Source organism: Coturnix japonica, chromosome Z (genome assembly GCF_054131305.1).
Source record: "Coturnix japonica strain WE chromosome Z, WE-NBRP24, whole genome shotgun sequence".
In the NCBI taxonomy this organism is placed as follows: Eukaryota; Metazoa; Chordata; class Aves; order Galliformes; family Phasianidae; genus Coturnix; species Coturnix japonica.
Window position 1 is genome coordinate 25,522,006 of NC_140702.1, and position 22,410 is coordinate 25,544,415.

A 22,410-nucleotide genomic window follows, 5' to 3' on the forward strand; every position below is an offset into this window, starting at 1 on the left:
CTTTGCATCCTGTGAATTTTTCATAGTAAGAGCATGAGCTGGTGAAGTTAAAACATTATTTTTCCCGTATCTGCAACTTTGTTAGCTGTATGTGCGACCAGCTGTTTAACTGTGCATTGCATCTCATAGCACTGCTCTGTCTGTGCAGTAATTATTTCTTGTGAGATCACCTTTGCATCTTGTAACTCTCTCACTGTACTGCATAGTGCTGTAACTTCACAGTCAAGAGCTTTAAGACTGTCAAGTGCTAACATCCATCCAAATCTACCTGTTAACTGGCAAAAAGACTCTGATGCCATTCTCCAGGGCAATTTGCACACAGCCTTTTCAATCACCTTGGAGTTAATAACTGCTTCATCATCGACTTCAGATCCCACTTCCAATGGAGGCATGGCAGTCAGGGAAGCAGCCAAGCAGAACCAGCATTCAGCTTTGGGGCTTTCTGCAGCACGGAGTGTCCCCAGCGACACCTACCCAGTCCCCTGCTCTTTTGCCAGCCTCTATGTGGCAGTTCCTGACTCCTGCCTTCTGCACCACAATTGTGAGCCAGTTCAGACAGGAAGAAGGAACCAGATGGACACTGATTGACGTGGAAAGAGTGAATTTATTGTCATTACATTGCCAATCAGATCATCCCTGAAGGAACACCAGAGCATAGGCTCGGAAGCACAGGAGATGCAGGCACACTAGAGGTTTGCTGGTCTGCTGTTTATGCCTGTTTATCAGTGGTTCACTCAAGCGTAGTTTACTGCCATGCTGCAAGGTCACTTGAGCTTATTTACATTCCTCCCTTCCATTCTTTTCTCACAATATCCTTGTTGCCAGTTTTCTGCTTTTAACTCATTCCTCCTAACAGAAACTTATTAATGTGAATACCTTGGCTCATCCCTGCTGTAAAAGCTTCCTGCATGTACATATGAATTTTTCTGGTTCCAAAAGCTACAGCAATCTCATTACTTCTGCTGTGATCCTGACACTTGAACAGCACACTGTAACCTCATGTTTCTTCCATATTGTCTGCTTCAGGCTCTACACACAAACTTTCCAAAATCCCATTGCTCTCTTCCTCTCTGTGGCTAGAAGAGCACTAAACTTTTTATTCCACCTCTGTATTTTTAGTTGTGGATAGAAAACCTTTTACAGAACACAGGTAACTTAGAAAGGGAGGGAGGATAACATTATTTGGTAACTTGTGAATTTACATGAAATGAATAGACGTGGCCTGTGCCCTTTCTTTCCATTTTTACTTCTTATAATGTCTACAACTTATTAGACATAAAGGTTCTTACATATTTCTGTTGGAATATTTCTTACAAATTTCTAACTGCAAATCTTGCTTAGCTGTCTAAAGAATTAGTAAACTACTATTCATCTTTGCTTTAGATTTTTTTCTAATTCACATAATAGACTATTTTTAGAGTGCTAAAATATCTTAACATGCTAGTAATCATTTGCTTCTAATCTTTGATTAAATGTGGAGAGATACACTGCAAGGTACAAACTACAAAATGGTTTTTTACTCTGATGAGAAAATAATGTTAGCAAACAATCATTATGTGTCTGTGTCAATTTCACTTCCGTTGCTAAATTACTGTGTTACCTGTGCCATCCACTCCAGATTTCCGTCACTAAATGAGGAAAATCTACAGTGTGATGATGGCTTGGAATTGTAGCTTGTAGTTGATTTGTCTAACACTCTTTGGTATCAGTTTTCTCTAAGTCTTACTCTTAAAAAAAAAACTCATCTCAAAAGAAACACTCACCCAGCAGTCCCTCATCCTCCTCCTCAGCAAAACAGGGAGAAAATACAAGGAAATGCTCATGGGTCAAGATAAGAACACTTGTTACTGTCAAGGGCAAATCAAACTGGGGAAGAGCAATTTAATTTACTGCCAATTAATGACAGAGAAAAGGGTAGTGAGAAATAAAAGCAGACATGCCCCACTCCACTACCAACACTGTTTTCACATAAACATAGGTTGCTGCATAAACCCAGCACACCCTCTCATCCAGGGCACCAAGTACACACTTGAGCTGATCTGACAGGATTCCCCACCAGAATGCTGAAGTAGTTACTGGATGTTTTGTATCTGGACTCTTCTCAGTAATTTGCCAAAGGTGTTGGAGTCTGGTGGCTAAAGGACAGGTAGTGTCAGTAGTTCACAAAAAATATCAGTTTCACATGTAGACCTGCTAACAACCCTTCTCTTTTAATCAGATAATAGACTATTTTGGCTGAATTAAATACGCACAGGGAATAAACTGATCCTGTTCACTAATTAATTACTTGCTTTTATCACTTAGAAGCATTTTAACTGCATGATCCAGGGAGGAGATATAAAACGGCTAATTAGTTCAGAGAGGCAATGTGTCCTGCTGCTTTAGTAATGAGAAGTTTACTCTCTTGATTTTTTTTAGTTGATGGAATTCTATTCAAATACTAGGTATCAATTTCTGCGTAGTTCTTCAGAGGTGGAGTCCTTTGAGAAAAGTTTGAGGTTTATGTCTTCACTGATGGTTACGAATCCAGATGGTAACAACTCTGAGCACAGAGGAATGGCTTCTACTTCAACTCTGACTTGCTGTTGAATTCTTAGCAAAAGCTTTACATTAGCTCTCTCAAGCAGCTTCAGCATATTCAACCTGTGTTAGTGGCTTGTAGTCAGTGCCCCGTTTGCATTTAAAGGAACTGCTTAAAACTCAGATCTCTGATTTACGTATTATTTTTTATTCTTTAGAAGTTAGGGAATTTTTTTTTTCCCAGTAGCACTATGAACTTGCATAATCATGATATTAAATAATGATAGTCAGAGCTTCTCTTTTAGTAAGGAACTTGTTCTATAGCAGCTCCATGTAATTTGTGCCTAATTTGCACAGATTACACGATGTGAAGTGAGGAATATTTGTTGATTTTGTTTGTTAGAGATGCACTGTGGTTTTATGGAATTACTGCAGCAACTAGCAAATGCTGCATGAGAAGAAAAACAATACCCCACATGCAGAGAGAGGCACCTAATTCCATGCAATTATATCTGCACTTTTTCAGGATGTTTGCATTAGGTACCATTAAGGAGAAGAAAGTGAAAACAAATAGAACATTGATTTCCCTTTGTATGTTTTTTACAGACTATCTGGAAAGTGGAAAGAGTTACTACAGATATCTAACTGAAATTATCTGTAATAGTGACTCTTCATAGCTGTTTCTGTCACAGGCATTATATGTATACATGTCATATACACTCATGTCACTCATATCATGTACCATACATAATGACTCTTGAATAAAACCCCATTGTGTTTATTTTGTACGAAAGGTTACAATGCAAAGGGTTTTCTTTAAACTCCACATCAGTGCTTTATTGGAGCTTTTTCCTTATATCAGCATCAAGCTGAATTAATTAGAATCCTGGAATCTGGAAGAAAATTAAAGCTGTAGCTTATTAATTTATGTTACTTTTTTAATTATATTGTTTTTGTGTGTGTTTTTTTTCCCCAGATTCTCACTGTAAGTTATAAATCATAGTGGTTATTTGCCTCAAATTAGGACAGAAAAATATGAATATCATCTCAAAGATGACAGTCAGACATGAGGAGAAAGAAGCTGCTTAGAATATGTTGAAAAATCATAGCAACCTCTCGTAACAAAAAAGCATGAGGTAGCTAATGTAATATTTTTTAATATGCTCTTAAGCGTACAAATACAAATGAGGAACTCTGGATGACTCAGTAGATGAAGCAAATGTAAAATGAGAAGAGAAAGGCTAACAAGATACCCTAACTTTTGGGCAATTATAAGATTTAGGAATGAAATAATAAAATAGATAAATAGACACTGTTAAGAAATTACTAGAGAGAAGGGAGAAAATAACCTGAAAAATACATTTTCAGAGGATGTAATTTCAGAACCTGAGGTGGCTGAAGGTGGACCTCTGAGAATTACACTGTGCTCATACTGTTTATCCCACCAAATGGCAAGGTATTAGAGGTGCAAAGGAGTAGAATTTTTGGTGGGATTATCACATCCCAACTGTGGAGAGGGAGGAATGACTGAGATTTGCAAATCCTCATGGTTAGATTAAGGTGAAATAGCAGGTGTGTACATGAACAACAGCTTTAGTGGGAGATTTCTATAGAACATCTACCCTGAAGGCGTTGGCCCTCTCACAAGTACACCTAACTAAACTGTATGGGTGCGTGAAAAATCAAAGTAAGCCTTAGCATTACTTAGCAACTTGGAGAGGAAAAACACAAAGAAAGACTGGGGGATAGAGAGAGAACCCATCTTGGACCCAGCATTGGACCTGTCAATGGGGCTGTTCGGTGTAGAGTCCCACCTAGACTTGCATATGGTGCTATTTATTGGCCCACATTCCTGAACCTTTTCTTGCTCCAGTTACAGGATTGATTGAGTGACAACAGCTCTCCTCATGACTTGGCTGTTGCACAGCATTGTACTTGATGTTTCCTTTCAGCTTAGTCCCGGGAGTGGCTGAGATGAAATCAAGGGAAGATCAGGTTCATCCCCATGGCTTAACTGTCTTGTCTGGGGCTCATCCCTTATAGATAGCAATAAAAATACTTCTCAGTGTGATAAATGGGTTACTGACAAAGTATCAACAGATTGCCCAGAAAATTGATGGTGAACTTGGTGGTTGCATCCACTCTCACTAGTTGCAGACTATTAGCTAGCCACTGGCCCGTGATTCCTCCCTTGGTGCTTGTGAACAGGATGTCAACTTGAATGGTATCATTCTGCAACCCGCTCCTACATAACAGACAGCTTGAAAATCACTTGCATGAAGCCAACGCTTCTATATATGTAGTCTTTTAGAAGATCTGGTGTTAATTTATGTGTATCTAGAAGATAGTTGCAAACTTTACCCACTTTCTCATATTCCAGTTCAATTTTCTTGGAAATATAATAGGAATTTTTTAGTAATAATGACAAACACTTCTTCTAGATGATTCTAAAGTACGAAGAAAATTGTCACACATAAAACAGATGAAAACTTTGCATATAGGCATTATACTATTCACTGTATATTTTCCTTAATAGTCAGAATTGTGAGTAACAACCTTAAGACAGCTCAGTGTTCAGGTTTTTCTAAATCTCACTCAGAACAGGTTTAAATACTGGTCTGACTCAGGTAGGAAGGTGTGCATGGTTTTAACTAACTTTGTAAATTTTCTTTCACATATGAAAGAAAACTTGTTTTTTCTACTTCATATCAGCATCTGGCACAAAATATAGACTAAACGGAGTAAAATGGTAAAAAAAAAAAGAAAAACGAAAAAAGAAAACCAAACAACCCTTGTAGCTGAAATATAACTGGAACCTCAGCCGTAAATACTGGGAATTTCATGGTGATAACATTTTACTTGAATATATGCAATAAGAAATTGACACTGGAACTGGTCAATATCCCATGCTTACATTAAACTATGTATGATAATACATGTTGAGCCATTTTAGATATTTGTGTGTATCTTGAGCTGCAAACTGGTTTCAGATGTGTTTTTAAGGAACACAGTTCCTTTAACTGCAAAAATAACTGGTTTTGTATTAATGTAGCATGACACTCAAGAGGCATAAATGATCTTACTGGCAGCATAGCTTTGTATGTCTGCTGCAGTTTAAATGTTCGGTTTAATGATTCTCTATAAAGGCTGTGTATGTAGCAAATAATGCAATGCAAAATCAGTGTGCATCAGTTGGTCAAAGTAGCCATAGAAATAGGAACTCTAACACCTGTATACATGGATCAAGACTTTTACTTATGATTAAATTTAGTTCAGGCCAGTGTCCTGAACTAATCTCTGCCATGCAGAGAGATTAGTGCTGTTTGTCATTGTTTCAGACTTTTCTTCCTGCTGTGGGTATGGACACAAATTTGGTGCACACCTTGGGCAGAATTCCAGGTTAGTTTCCTTCAAAAACAATTTAGTTTCCATGCTCCAAAATCACTCTTCAAAACCAATGAATGTTCATTAAGTGCACAGGGAATTCACTTCAAAACTTTGCTGCAGCTCCAATCCAAAATGTGAAAGATAATGTAGTTATTTCCCATGGAATATTAGCTATCTAAGCTAAAAATATCCACTGTAAATTTAGTTTAAGAATATTTACCCAGCAACTGTTACAATTCAATCCTATTGTTTAACGTGTTTTTCCTCAAAAAAATTCTGTGCGTATTTTGTTACACTGACTGGAATAATAATAGGCATTATTCACTATTTTAATATACTGTGAAATTATTCAATGTAATAAATGTATGCTGCATTAATAATTCATTATTTTTGTGTATTTGTATCTCAAACATATGCTGCATAGAAGCTACACTAGGTCTTTTATCAGATATTACTGCAGCCTCTCTCCTAATCTAAGAAGGTGTATTTGAGATGAGGAAGATAAAGGAATGTTGTTGATTTTTGGAGCTTCTCACCTATAGCTGAGCCAAAATTCCTTTTCCTGTAATACTGAGTAGCTTTATTGTTAATGGAAATTCTAATGACAGTATATGTAAGAAGTAAGAGCTAGGTTTTTTTGTTGTTATTTTTTTGTTGTGGTTGTTTTCAGTGTCTTTCATAACTGTGGGAAGATGTTTTAGGAACCTACTTTGAATTCTGTATAATTTCACAGAAAATCTCATCTGCTAAAATGCAGATTTGCTTCTCAACTCAGCTGCTCCTTCCTACTCAATGCAACCCTGCCATGGGCTGCAGTCCTTCAGAATAAACCTGCTCCTGTGTGGGCTCCCCCCCAACTGCAGTCCCTTCAGGAAATATCCACCTGCACTCAGGTGGTCTCTCCACAGGCTTTGAAAAAAAAGTTTGATGTGTGTGGTGCCACACTCGCTTTCACTGGCAAATTGAGCTGTAGTAGAAAAGACTTGGTAAATCATTCCATGTTTTTTTTCATATTTTCTTAAGTAGTTATAAGCGTGTAAAAATGATATTGTTTCTTGTTCTAACCTAGGGACCTGGCTGCAAGGAACTGCTTGGTGGGTGAGAGCAACATACTGAAAATCAGTGACTTTGGAATGTCTCGTCAAGAGGATGATGGAGTATATTCATCATCAGGCTTAAAGCAAATTCCTATCAAGTGGACTGCCCCAGAAGCCCTCAACTATGGTAAGGATGTATCTATAACTTCCCCTCAGAAAGTACCTGCAGTATGAGAAGCACGAGGGCTAGCCCATCCACAATATTACAGTGGATATACTTTTTCCTTTTATTCATTTCAGGTCAGAAAGGTTTAAAATATTTTAGTTGATCATCATATTTAAGTGGTATATAAAATACTGTTCTACTTCTGAAAGGAATAAGGCAGTGACTTGCTGATGTTATTATCGAGCACTAAAATAATGCACTGACTGTGCTGCCAACTGGTTTTAGTGGGCTGCTTTGTTCGTCATCTGAATCATTACCAAAATTGCTGGCAGGTTCTGCATAGTTATGGCAGTGATTGCTCTAGCATTTCTTTGGAAATGGTAGAAAATGTTAGTATTCTGTGTTAGGTAAATCATTGCACAGGAGAAAAATGAAGACTGCTTTCTATTTTTTCAACTGCAGTTTTTATTGTTGTTGTTGCTGTTTTTTTTTTAACCTGTATTTTTATGTAATGCTGTGCTGTTCTCACCGGGGGAAGATCCATTATTTCTGTTTAAGGGAGGAGGTTTGTTAGATACAAAACAAAAATAGAAACTGTAGCATTTAGCTTTTAACTTGTGAGTAAAACTAGAAAACACGATTTTCTAAGTTAAATGTGTCAACTGTGAAGAGTCAGCACATTAAATGGATGATGTCATATTTTAAACACAGTTCTCTGAATCAGATCTTTATTTGATTACTTAGAACAATTTTTTAAATATTTGAATTGAAATGTCTACAAATATTTTGGCCTTCCCCTAATGCTTGAATTCAGAATCCTGCATTGGAAATCATAACTATGTGACTTGACAGGAAAGTGCCGGATTTAATTAGCACTTTGGCAGAAGTTAATTCCATAACACAGTAAAGCAGATCTGTCCTTTGTAAGGTCAAATCAACAGGGATGGACTTTTTTTGGTGGTGTGCAGGAGCAGACCAGAGGACAATGGGCAGAAGCTGGAACACAGAAATTCCATATTAGCACAAGGAAGGACTTCACTGTGAAAGTGGCAAAACACCAGAACAGGCTGCCTAGAGAGGTTGTAAAGTCTCCTCTGGAAATATTCGTGATCTGTCTGGATGATGCCCACCTGGGCAACCTGTTGTAGAGAACCTCTACAACAATCATCTCTGAAGGGTTCATCCAACCCCTACGATTCTGTGATTCTGTGAAAATGAGCCATCTTGAATGTTTTCTTTTATGTTCAGCAGTCAAACATATAATATTCAAAAAGTAGTGGTAGGTTTCTGGGTGTTTTTGAAGATTCATATTTTCTTCTCCCTTGAAAGACACAAGTAAAAATGGCTTAGTGTTTTACAATCCTAATGATTTAGTCCTATCTACTGTATTATTTTGTGTGGGTATGTAAGAATGCTAGACTGAAACAGACTCAAAACTAGTTGGAACCACTCTTCATGTTGGTTCTTAGTGGAAACTGAAGTTGTGATCTTTAAACTGGATTAGGGCAAATTGAGTGATCAGGGAGCTTATGTATGAAGGCATAACTGAAATCCCGAAGCTACTGGAGCTTGTGGAAGATTCAGCATTTAATGCAGTGGGCACTGTTTAGTGCCACTCCTTACCATTATTCTTATTTGTAGTTGTGTGATTTTCACCACTTCCAACAAGTGAAGAAAAAAAAAAAGCATTAAAAGTTCTTTGTAAAGTTACATACATAGAACGAGTATAGGATATTCTTGCTTTCTGTTCTTCCAAAATTGGGGTATACATTTAATATATACTTATTTCCAGTATAACTTTGTGCTGTTTGTCATGTTAATAGATTGCTGCATGGTGTTTTTTTGTGAATGAATAAGCGGTTGTGTTCTGGGTTTTTTTTCATTTTTTTTTTCTTTTTTTCTTTTTTTTTTTTTTTTTTTTCTCTCCTGGATAATAGCATAGTTGGAAGGCACATTAACTGTGCAGAACATGTATTTTCTTGCTCATCACCTATCTTGCATTTACTGAATGATTTCAATGAAAAGTGTTAAAATTAGTGGATGCCAAACTCTGAAGAGAGTTGATACACAGACAAGAAAACTAATCTTACTACAAAAAGCACAGTGAATGTGCATAATTACCATCTACGAGGCACACCAGCTAATGTAGCACAGCTGGAAGTGATAGTTAGTTTAACAGTAAACTCCACTTTCTGACGTCAGAACAGTTGACATATCACCAACTGTCACTGTAATTTACATGTCTTTTATTTTCCCTTTTTTTTTTATTTTTATTTTTTTCTAGCAAGAGGTGGCTTAGTTTGCTTAATCTAATGGTTGGAGGTGAACAAACAATGCATTCACAAGCATTTGTGTATTTTTAAGACCAAAGATATATATAAAATGCAATAAGGTTTTACAGAAATATAAACAGACCATCTATGAAATAAATGTGAGAAGTGGATTTTTAGGGTAACATTTTCATGGATCCTGCTACAAAGGGCCTGGATCCTTCACTTTCTGATGTAGCACCTCTTTTAATGCGAATACGTCAGAGACAATAATAGTATTTTCTCTGGGATCTCTTCTTTTTCTATAAAATCAGGTTTTCATTACACAGAGATTTGGAATTCAGTTATCAAAATGCGCTATCTCAGAAGGATAACTGCAGACAATGAAATGAGCAGGTCCAGTTTTTTCTTTGACTGATTGGGTGCATCAGTTTTTCAGGGTCAACTTAAACAGCAGTTGAAGCCGCTGTACATTAATTTTCAGGGCATGGAATTAATGTCCTTTTGTATTAAAAGAATATATATACACATTTAGTGTAAGAGGTAAGTAATTCTTAAATGACCAGCAAAATAATTGATATGGTACCATGTGCTTTTTGTAGAAAGCCTGTTTGTCAAACTTCTTAACACTTTAAGTTGGTTTGTTTCAATTCTAGTTATCATGCTTAAGATAATGTATCCTTTCAAATACTGAAGACTGTTGTATTTACAGAGTGTTTATTTGTAGCTTCAGCTTTGTTCAGCTTCAAGATTGCCGGTATAATACTTTATAAAAAAATATTTGGAAAAAAAAAGAATGAATTTCTCTGTAGACTAAGTGGTGGGTTTTCTCTCCTTTTCTTAGGGAGATACACATCAGAGAGCGATGTATGGAGCTTTGGAATCCTTCTGTGGGAAACATTCAGTTTAGGAGTATGCCCATATCCTGGAATGACCAACCAGCAAGCACGGGAACAAGTTGAGAAAGGTAGGGAGTGAAAGAAATGCTGCATACATACATGAGGATGTAGTAAGATATAGTAGATAAAGAAAGATAGCAAATAAATAATATACTGGTTATCTGTCTGATAATAGCAAAAATATTGTGAAATTATTTACTTGATAATTCTGACAAACATAGGTATATTAAAAATGAAAAGGAGTATATTGACCAATGACTTAAAGGAGGAAAGACTTCTAGCACATTAGTTGTATGCATAATATATATAAAGCATACATGTATGTTACTAAAAGGTAAGATGAAGAAAGAATGAATTTACTGCTATGCAAAGCAGAGGCTTGACCAGAATGAATTATTTAGGATTATGCTAATGTACCTATAAATATTCTAAACTGCTAGAAGAAAAAATCTGTATCATTCCATCTTCTCTATTAAAGTATTTCAGGCAAAATTTTATCAGTTACAGTCAAATATGGTAAGCTGCTTGAGCCATGAAAGCTGCATTTCTCCCCTACAAAATAATCAAAAGGCTTTTATTAAAGTAGCAAATAACTGTGAGCAGGATTTCAGAACTTTTATTTATTTTCATCATGTTTAGTGACATTTCAGAATTCTACATAGTACTATTGTGTAAAATGGGTTCTAAACAAGTGAAACTACTAACTGATATCTAAAAAGCTTAATTTGGTCGGTAGGAGTTGTTGTTGTTGTTGATTATAGTCACAGTGGATGACCACCAAAGAGTATCCTTAAAAGGCAAAAGCAAAAATTCAGTCTTTGTCAAAGCAGAGACATGTATGTAAAAATAAATTTTACTACCTAATTACTGTTTGAATCCACTGCAAACAAATTGGTCTGGTTCAAAAATTAAGAAGCATTTTTTTGCCTTTCTAATTTTTTTGTACTATGGGAAAACAGTCCTGATGGTCAATCAGAAATTCTCTTTCTGTTTTTCTTCTAGAATCATCATTTCTTGTGTCATCGTGTTTTTCTGGTTTTCACACAATTACAGCCTAACTGCTAGGATAGTCAGCTAGGATATTCCAGATTTTCTTCCTGATTTATCTGTCTCAATTCCTCATCAGTACGAGTCATCAGTACATTTAGTCACTTGAATGCTTACATTAAACCAGGATAATTTCAATCCCAAATTAAGTATATAGAATCACTTCACTTTAGGGACAAAATGTAGTTGCTGCCATCACTGTCTTGAAGGTTTAGTTTCTAGGTTCAACTTCACGAAGGAAAGGATTCCTGAGTGGCTTCATATTATCTATGTGTCTTAGAGATCATTTTTTCTCCTTTGAAGAGAAAAAATTTTTCTCCTTTTCTGCATGTAGCAGAGGGGTTTTAACTAGGTGATCGTTATGGTTCTTTTCAACCCAGGCCATTCTATGATTCTGTGAAATCCCCTGTTCAGTCATCTACAAACATAATGATTTCATCACAAAGATCATTACATTGGCTAACTACTCTCAATGACTTTGTTATCCTTCATGGGCATGGAAATGGTTTCCAGGATTAGCTGCTCTAAGATTCATGCAAAGCTGGCAGACCTGTAGTCACTATGTGCTTCCAGCCCTTCTTGAGGATAGGAGTATCATTTGCTTTCCTCTTTATTCTTGGACATTTTTCCCAGTCCTCTTGATCAGTCAAGTACTATCAAGAGTGGCCTCTTAGTGACATCTCCCAACAGCACTTGTGGTTGCCTTTCATCAGGTTCCATGAACTTACATGTGTCCAGTGTGTTTAAGTATTCCCTGACCTGATCTTCTTCCACCAAAGATGTGTCTTCCTTGCTTGACTTTTCCTCTTGTCCTTCAGGCCTGGGATTTCTGAAAGCCAGTCATGCTAGAAAAGACAGAGGCAAAGAATTTATGCTTCCATGTTGTGTCCCAACATCCTATGCCTTCTTTAGCAGTGAGCCTACATTTTCCATAGCCTTTGTTCAGCCACCTGTGTACATATCAAAGCTCTCCTTCTTGCCTTTGACATCCCTGGCAGGATTCCATTCTTGATGGGCTTTTGTTTTCCTAACCTCAGCCTAGGATGCTTAGCCTTTGTCTTTGTATTCCACCCAACATAGTCATTCTCTTCATCCTCCCTTTTTTTGCTTGAGTTTTGCCAGGAGCTGGTGGTTTTTGACTGCAGACATTTCCTTTACTTCTTGCTCATTAGGAAGTTGCCTTTATTACTGTGGGTACATCTCTTTAATCTATTCATCTTTGGCTTTTGAGTAAGTGCAAATAAGGGATTGTTTATTCTCCTGTTCATCTCTAAATTATTGACTTCCTTCAGTTTTCACAGCAGACTGCTACAGAAGCAAATCAGAATATGAGTGGGATGATGTGGGAAAACACAAAAGTAAGTTAAGAAAATGAGGGGGAAGAAAAAACCAAATAAGCTTTAGCTAGAAGTCTAGACAACTAGAAAACTAGAAAACCAGAAACTAGAGCATAGGAAGTTCCGCACGGATGTGTGCAAGAACTTCTTTACAGTGAGGGTGATGGAGCACTGGAACAGGCTGCCCAGGGAGGGTTGTGGAGTCTCCTTCTCTGGAGATATTCAAGACCCGCCTGGATGCCTACCTGTGTGACTTGGTGCAGGGAACCTGCTTTGGCAGGGGGGTTGGACTCGATGATCTCTGAAGGTCCCTTCCAACCACTATGATTCTGTTATACTGTGAAAGGAACTTCAGGATATAAAGAGTGGAAGAGCAATGAGCATAAAGGTCTTTACACTTTTAAAGAGTCAAAAAATCTACTCCAGTCTTGGTTATAATTCCCATGGTAATTAATGGTTTTCCTGGGTGACTGGAGGGTGGAGTGGACATTAAAGCTTAAGAGGGTACCTAATTCCTAAGAGAATGGAAAAACATTATGCAGAATTCTGCCCTCAGAGATGAGAAGCATATTGACAACTTACCCTAAACAACTTAAATGTCATTGATACCTGAGCTTTGTTAGTTTAATACTTATCGATCCCTACAAGGTTATGTATTGTAGAATTTGTTTATATTGCAAGTTACGTAAAACTGACCCTCAGTTTATTTTTTAATCCTGAGCTTTGCACATTTCTTTTAAATTTGTCAGTGTATATCAGTTTTCAATACTAAACTTTTCCCCCTTTTCTTATGTACCAGGTTACCGAATGTCAGCACCGCAAAAATGCCCGGAAGAAATATATAAAATAATGCAGAGGTGCTGGGACTACCATCCAGAGAACCGGCCAAAATTCAGTGAGATTCAGAAAGAGTTATCTTCAATCAAAAAGAAAGTGACATAGTGACATTCTGGTGCCAAACTCAACATGTGGGACTTTATTTTCCATTGAAGTATTTTTCTCCTCAAACACTATGCGTTTATACAACATTATTTGCAGTATGCATTTAGGATTACTTTGAAATTAACTGGTTTTTATATACATGTGTACCATCTTGAATTATGTCTACACCTGCATTAAAGACATATACTGCCAAATGCTATATATCCAGTCACAGTAATATTGTCATTTAGGTTACATGTAAATAGGAAAGCACATACTGTAGATTTAAGGAACTGTGGCTTTTATGTGTTTTACAGCAAGTAACTGCTAGTGACATTTTTCAGAGTTTTTCTACTTAACACAATGTTCTCACTCTGTTTTCCGTGTCTCAATTGTCAACACCAGCAGCTCTCTAACATGGTGACTGTGTCATGCATGTTGGCCTTAAGACTGAAGACAGTTTTGACAAGTATTTCATCTAGAAACTTTTATATATTTCAGATTCTTTCTGCAGCTAATTTTTTTCTATTATAGCTTGTTTCAAGGGTAAAGGTCACTTAGATTCTGGATGTAAATCTGCTTACTGAGCAGCAAAACCCAGAAATTTCTTTTGTAGAAAACTGAGCTACATGTCCATTTCTTACCATGCTATAGTAAGTTCTTCTGACTTTTGATGTTATTTACGTACGCCCTTTACACCTCTCTTTTCCTATGAAGCTGTCAGAATTCAATAATGTGTGTCCTTTAATTAGTTATGTTTATTTAAGAAACAAACAAACAAAAATCAAACAATTGTTGAGTACATTTATTGTTAGGAAATACTGCAAATCATCTGTCTTCCAAAGAATACATAAAAATAATAGGCCAACAGAAAGAGGTTTTCTAATGACAACAGCATTGTAATAGGTGACCAATAGCATTCATTGTAGAGAAGTTAAAGAATGTGAATTGCTAGATTTGCTTTTGGTCCTGATTTTTTTGCTTAAATTGGTAATAACCCTCAGCGTGCAGTTGGAGCTTTTAAAAGGTTATACTAAGAAACAGCACATTCCATGCCTAGTGTCAAATGGAAAACAGTATGTCCGCATGGCACGAGGAATTGTCCAAGAAACCCAAATCAGAACATATATCTTAAGTCTGTGACAGGTGGAACAAGGCAGAGTTGACTTATTAAAATGATTATGATCAGGTTTCAAAAGACGGGGACAGGCAAATTGTAAATGTCACCAAAAATAACGGAAACTTGTTAAAAAAAAATAAGTAAAAATAACATTCCATAGTATAAGATACAGTAGATGGGGAATAGAGGAAAGGTACAGTGTGTTGCTCTGAGTTTGTGTTCTTTTTATAGTGGGGATTATTTTCTATGGCGCTACATAGGAACAAAAGCAAGTTACGGTGCCCTGGTCTGAGCTCCAGAGTTAAGGTGCTTAAAATTTCTTTATGAATTAAATAAAATTTCTCAGATCAAGGAATGTCTGTTACTGTAAATACAAGTAAACGGTGACTGAAAGTAAACACAGCATCTGGAGATGTTCATTAGCCCTGGGTAGTGAAGTCTGTGGCTACATTGCGTTTTTGTTTCCTTTAAGTCAGCTTTTCTGTCATCCACACAATTTATTCTCTTTAAAGTATATTTGTGGTAGTGCAGGGTGATAATGAACTAAGGGCTACGTGTGACAAAAATATGTGTAATCTAAAAGAATTTGTCTGTTACAAGGGCTGCTCTGAAAGTAATGCCTCCTGTTTTACTGTGTTGGCCCACAACATCAGAGGCAGTTAATGGTGGAATGGCAGCAGAGGGGCAGCCTAACAAAATGGCATCTGACCTGGAAGTGCATATGAAGCTAAGGTGTGTCACTGACTCTTCCGTATGGAAAAGAGTGGCACCCACTGACATTCATCCATGCTTGCTAATTGTTTAAAGGGCCCAAACAGTGAGTTGGTGTGTGGTGCATTTCAGCAGCAGTGCCAACAGTTCATGTCCACTGGTGCAGGTTTTTACAAGTGCAGCATTCAGGCTCTTGTTCTTTGCTGGCAAAGATGTGTAGCTCATGGTGGTGCCTGTGTTCAGAATTAACGTTTTGTTGTTGTGAATTTGCTCTAATAGTGTTATTGTACTCTTTGTATCTGTTGATACTTTCCATGGAAGTCAGTAGGAGGCATTATTTTTGGAGCATCCTACATGCATACCCATTCAGGTGTAGTATTTGGCAAACCTGATGGCCTGAATTGAAATTTCCTTATCAATATACTGGACATATTTTCTTAGTACTGTATTTCCAAGTAGCCCAAAGATATTTTTTCAAGAGTGGTGGGAAGCATCCTTGTTCATTTGTGTGCTTTTAAGTATTACACGCAGTTTGTGCCTTAATTTGCTTGTATGGTAATGCAAATGCAAGTGCACTGAGATGAAGAAATGCACCACAACAACATGGAAAAATCCCTGTCTCAAATCCATCATTAATTTAACTGCTGGTTCTTAGGTATGCACCAAGAAAGTCTGCAAGTAAGGGTGATGGTGTCTTCTCTATCAGCATTCATTGCTTCTCTGGAGAGTTGATATTCTTCTTCTGTGAAAGAGATGAATTATATTTCTTTGCTACATGCCCTTGACAGCAAAAAAAAAACAAAAAACAAAAAAAAAATCTTTTTTTTTTCTTTTTAACAAAATACTATTTTATTTGTCCATCTTGATTCTCATATATAGATAAGAAATGCATTCTTATTTATTCTGAAATGGTTAACATTTGTAATTCATATCACAGTTCTGTTTAAATGTAATGTACTTCTTAAAACATGGGGATAATTCAGCAGCAAGAAGATATATTGTTGCTGCTGAAGTAAGCGTAAGTTCAGCTAAAAAATAATCATTCTTCGGGAGAATACCAGCTTGAGTTTAAAATAAAATAAATTATAACACATATAAAAGGTATAAAATAAATTTAAGCACATAGTCTCTTCAATTATTTAATGCTTTTTTTTTTTTTTTTTTTTTTAACAATTAATTTTTCAGTGTTCGTGGCAGAATTTGTTCATTTTTTCTCATTTGTAGTTAATGCTATTGTACTTTAGGAAGTGCAATCCATGCCTATGGATACTTAGTTTATAAGTTTCTATGAATTTCTTGCTGGAGAGTTTACAAACATAACTGCCCTATGGTGAAATGTAAAAGACAGACATAGTATTCAGGAGCCAAAGTCGCTGTATCTGCTTTCTGTGAACTTCTGATGACCGAAGTCTTGCATTATGCATAGGTTGTGCAGGTGCTGGTCATGCAGCTTGTATACTTGGTTTGCTCTGGAGAGTTCACAGAAAATGTCAGTCTCTCTTAGACATGCGGTATTTCAAGTAGGTTCTTACACCTGCACTCAGTCTCAGCCAGATGAAGCCCAAAGAAGTTCTGTACTGTGTGCGCTGCTAAATGGGATGGACTCGAAATACTTTTAAGGGTTGAGCCCAGATGCTCAGCCCAGCTTCAGAATTCAGCTGTCCGTGAAATCATGAGGATTCCTCATCATTTCAGTTTTATTGGAAACAAAGTATTGAAAAGCATCGTGTCTGTAAACAAATTCACTTCAGCAGGGGTGTAATCTTATAGGAATAGCTCTCCACCAAGTCCTTATCCTTGAAATGTACATTTTCATCAGTTTCTAATAAAACCTGTGAGGCAGTTTTTCATGGAGGGGACTAAAGTTATTTTGCATTTCTTCTTCAGTTTGTAAAGTCTCGCCTGTTTATGTGAAGCAGAGAACTAGTTAAGGAAATAGTAGCTTATTGTTTAACCTGTGTCTTTAGCCACTTGTTATAATCACCCACACCTGAAGCTTACTATGATGTTATCCGTTCATTATCTACTATGACTATTTTAACTACTTTGTTAAGCCTTTTGCACCCACTGTAAAGATACTGTTGATAAAAAAGCACATGCAATAAATAAATAAGTAAACAAATAAATCAGTACTTCTCCTGAGGTTACACAGAATAACCAGAACTCAGAAGCATTTTAAAATGCTTTGCATCTCTTCCCAGACATCCTGCTGCATGGATAGTGCCAATTGTCATTAACTGCAAAGCCTCTGTCCTTAGTCTTACTGTCACATCCTCTAAGTGGCAGTGCCACTGATGCATTTTCAACTGTGAATTATTGGAAGAGATGAGTTAGTGTGTAAATAGTGTTATCACAGATGATATTCGAGAGCATTAGCTCTGGAGACGGCCGGTTGTAACAAGCAGCGATAAATCATTCTAAGGATGGAAGAAAAAAGAGGCAAGTTGGGAAAATCCACTTCCTATAACAGCTGTCTCATTTGTAGGCAGTACTAATGTTGTTATGCCGGTGCTCTTGTATTTGTAACATTTTTATGACCAAGCATAAAATAGTTTGCTATTAAAGTAAGAGTTCATCAATTGCTATTTTTTTCTTAAAGCATAAAAGAACTTGTGATATTCTTGCAAGGCTATTTCTTGGATATTGTGGGGGAAGAATACGGAGAGAAGGGAAGAGGTGCCCCTTCTACCAAGCAAGATAGTTTCTTCTCCTTCTGTCAGGAATAATGAGCTTTAACTAGTAACAAGAAAGCACAGAGGAAGTCCTGTATTCCTCGAGCTCTGAGCAACCATCGCTTAAGAGTGGTCTTGTAAATCAGCTCTATTAAACAGTTTTACTTCTAATGTCTGCCTGCAGAAATGACTATAAGAATGGAGTCCTTGAGCACTCACAAGCAATAGGTGTTGCCGTCAATGCATTTTTTTTCTTATAAGCTATCCACTTTCTATAAGAATAACATCAGTAAAGAGTATTATTTGTAGTCTTCTGCTAGAATTCCCCCAGCACAGCATTCCTTCCTAAAATGCAAAAGAAAGAAGACAACAGAAACAACAGCAGGAAAATAAACCATGTAAAAGTCTTGAAAGCCCAAAAATCAAATTCTGAGTGCTCTTTGTAGTATTGTCACTGATCCGTCACTGAAGCAAATAATGCAGCTGTGATTTCAGCTCTGTCCATTTCTCAGCATTGTGTATTTGTGTATTATTAACTCTCAGCTTCACTTGCAGACTTGGCTTGGTGAGAGTGTCCCTAAATTGCTGCTATTTGGAGTCCACTATTTGGAATTGCCATCTAGTTTTAGGACTACAAAACCTTATAGACCACATACATAGCTGATGCTTCTGAGTTCTGAGAGAGGCACATCTGCCTCCTTTTAAACCATTTGAAAAGGCATTTCTGCTTTTTAGAAGAAAAAGTCAGGTTTTCCTTCTAGGTTTCATGTGTTAAAAGCATGTGCAAGAACCTTCCACCACTAAAAAAGCACAGATCCAATTCACCATCTATATATATAGACAGCTCAGTCTTTCCCGGCATATGAAGAAATATCTAATTATCAAATGCAGTAGTAATATGGAACACATATTTCGTTATGTAAACTAGTTCACTTAGATCCTGTGCTTAAATTATTCAAGATCCTTCCACTGCTCACAGAGAGGTGCATGGGGGGGTAATTCCAGCTGAGCTCCATTGTAGTGCTCTGTGCCCTGCATCTCTGAACTGTTCCTTAGTTCTGACGCTGCCATGTACCACACGTGCCTGACACTTAATTCGAGCAAGTTAATTTATGTGACAGAAAAACCTAGTTTGGCTCAAAAATATTATAGTGCCATTACAGCATCTTGTGGCAACGTGTTTGTATGAAGGCTGAACTATTTGTGAATGAAAGTGAAGCACATTGTCCAGACTGTGCTTCCGATCAGACTGCGAACCCTGGGTGTATTGTGAATTGTATGTACCACAGGGCACTGAAAAAAGCAGCATTCCTGACTGCCTGGCTTATGATACAGAGCATCCTGCTCACATTGGGAAAATTATGAAGCTAATTGCACTCCTGGAAAAGGGGATGATTTGCTGTCAGACCTTATTCAAAATGCTACCTTCGAAATTAAGTCGCAATGACTTAATTCTGACTAAGCCTCCCTGTAAATATGCCTTCTAATTGCCAGAAATTTCCTATGAGTGTTGATTCGCATTATTGTTATCCATTTTGCTTTTAGAGATTTGACTTCCATATGTGATACAGCGTTTACTTATGCTGGTAGTTACACCCACTACCTCCAAATGCTGAGACCTGCAGCTTCAGGAGCTGAGCATTGCTCAGTCTGCAAACTCTGCAGAGAGTCAGTGTTCCAGGAGATACCCAAATTGGTACCTCTTAAGGCATTTTAAATATCAGCATCAGGAATTGTTCAGTTCAAACCTGTTTCTGTTTTAGCAGCAGTCCTCCTTATAGGAAATGCCACTTTAATAGTAGCATTTGCGTTTTATTTGAATTTGACAGGGGGTAGAACGATACCTTTGCACCTCTCTAGTTCACCATGAAAGACAGGTTCGTTGTGGTTTTGTTGAGGATTTTTGTTTGTGTTTTTTTTTTGTTTGGTTTGGTTATTTGCTAAAAAAAAAAAAACAAAAAAACAAAAAAACACCCCACCATGTAATAGGAAGAAACAGGCTCATTGCAAAGGGCACAAAAGTCAGGCAGACTCCTAAAAGGAAATGCAGAGGACTGAAACTCTGAACACCTGTCCCTTCTGTAGAAGGACCATATAGTTACATGAGTATTCAAAGGACTCCCAGAGCAGCCTAGAGCTGACTATTGTGGGATGGCTGCTTTTCAGTTGCATGTGTTTCTTCTCCTCTGTGCCACTGCAGCAGTCAGGAATGGCAGAGGGGCACTGAGGGCCAGGTCATGGAACAACATGCAGAGGACTCCCAACGCCACTCCCAACTCCAGAGGACTCCCAACTCCCACTTTCAGTGGGGTACAGCTTGCAGACAAACTTGATTTCTTTTGAAGTTTCAGCCTGAGTTAAGCACCAGCAAGATTAATATCAGGTAAAGCACCTTTTGTGCGCCTCGTTGTTTAAAAGCAATACACTTGTGAAACATTGGTAATACATAACACTGGAAATGAGTCCGTGGGTAGTAACACAAGTAAAAACAAAAACAATGTCACAAGTTCATCTGACATCTAAGAAGGACTGAAAGTGATGACTATGTAATACAGCTACCAGTTGTCTGTCCTTTATAATTTTAAATAGATCTGCAATCTGACTCCATTTATTTGTCTTTTTTTTTACATACTTTAAGGTTACACTTTTGAACTTGAGGTAATTTTTTATTTTCCTAGCCTGGATTTCAATATTTTTGTAAACTGCAGGCCATTTCTGAATAATGTTCTGTCTTTTCTCGTGGACCAGTTACCACTAATGAGTCCGACGTCCCGTTTTTACTGTACTCCTCCAATAAATGTAAAATATCTGTATCAAGCGGTCTGATTCTACTTGATATGGAAAGGATGTGTTTATTCACTTGCTCTGTAGCCAAGGGGAGGCCTAACAGCACTCAGGGGAATACTATAATTCAATGTAGTTCTCTAAGAAAGAAAACCGAACGTGAGGGTTTGTTTGTTGGGTAGTTGTTTTCTTTGGCAGCTTCTGGAGTTACCCATTTGATCCTCATGCCTGGTTTGCCTGTCATTTGTCTCTTGTAATTGGGAAGAGACAAGAAAGAGTAACCAAATAGGGACAAGTGGAAGAAAACATTGAAAGAGGTTTGAAATCTGGGGCTTTAGCTCGGCAGTGCTGATGATGCAACACCACACTCATTTTAATTCAAGCTAAAATTACACTAAGAAGCAAAACACTGAAAAACAAACGTGCATATCCTGCAAAATCCCTCCTCTTCCTACACACATTCCCAGTTAAGAGCAGTGCAGCAATGTAAGTGCATATCTGAGTTCTATACTGTCCATTTTGCATGACTTAGTGCTCTGCTCACTTGATGTGAAAAAAAGAAAAATTGTTGTTCACATTACTCACATTTTAAATATTTTGTTTGATTGTTTCGAGCTGTTTTGTATTTTACTTTGAATGAAACCAATCTCTGTAATAATTTCCATTTTCACCATGCTTTGATGCAGTTTCTTTTATTTCCATAATCGCTTTTTAGTGTCAATATTAAAAGTCTGCAATACAAAAATTATGGCTGAGGTAAAAAAAAAAAAACAACAAAAAAAACACAGAACTATTATGCCATTTAAAAAAAAGATTTAAATGTCTTTTCAGATCTTGTGGTTATAAATATGTCACTGAAAGAGCTTTCCCAGCTGCCTTCTGCTCCCTGCAGCTGCACCTTGCGCAAACACCCAGCACCAGTGGAGTGACAGGCTTTGTGTACCCACGCCCCTGTGTGCGCGGTGCTATTAGCGCTGAGCTGGCACAGCACTTGGACTTGCTAGAGATTTTGCCTGACTGAATAAGGATAGCTCCTTATTCAAAGAACCAAATTGCTGGAGACCAGTATTTTTATAATACACATTTATTTTTTTAAGGAATTAGATGTTACTGTTCCTTCTTACAAATTCTTTGAAGTGCTTCTGTGAACTATCTCCCAGTAACCATTCCTGAGAGAGATGTAAATCCAAGGCTCGTCCCTTGGATGTGCTGATGGTTACTGAAACAGAAGACAACACAGTGTGGGGTTGCACATAGCCGTGGTACCTTTCTGCTGGATCATTTATTCACAAGATAATTCTAGTAAAATTTGCTTCAGAGCCCAGCAATGACCAGCCTCTTAGTTATAAAGGCATTGAAAACCTCTACTGCCAAAGTTGACTTGTCAAAGTGAGGTTATTTTATTCTGTCTGCAAGCAACAGCCATGTCTCCCTCCATTTTGCTTACAAATAATGAATGTTTAAAGATGTTTTGATACTCATGCGCAAAACCTTCCCTTAAGTTTGAAGAAATATCATTTTTGTTAAATGATAAATACA

The 22,410-nt window shown here is 37.3% G+C and overlaps 1 protein-coding gene across 4 annotated transcripts in view; it reads left to right on the forward strand.

The window, feature by feature from the left end:
- FER (FER tyrosine kinase) overlaps positions 1-20,900 on the forward strand; it is a 151,590-nt gene extending 130,690 nt beyond the window's left edge. For all 4 annotated transcript variants that reach the window (XM_015849442.3, XM_015849444.3, XM_085528488.1 and 1 more), the window contains 3 exons: positions 6,977-7,131; positions 10,225-10,347; positions 13,463-20,900. In XM_015849442.3, coding sequence (XP_015704928.1) covers positions 6,977-7,131; positions 10,225-10,347; positions 13,463-13,605 — 421 coding nt within the window. In that variant the 3' untranslated portion in view covers positions 13,606-20,900. The remainder of the gene's footprint in view (positions 1-6,976; positions 7,132-10,224; positions 10,348-13,462) is intronic.
- The last annotated feature ends 1,510 nt before the right edge of the window (positions 20,901-22,410 follow it).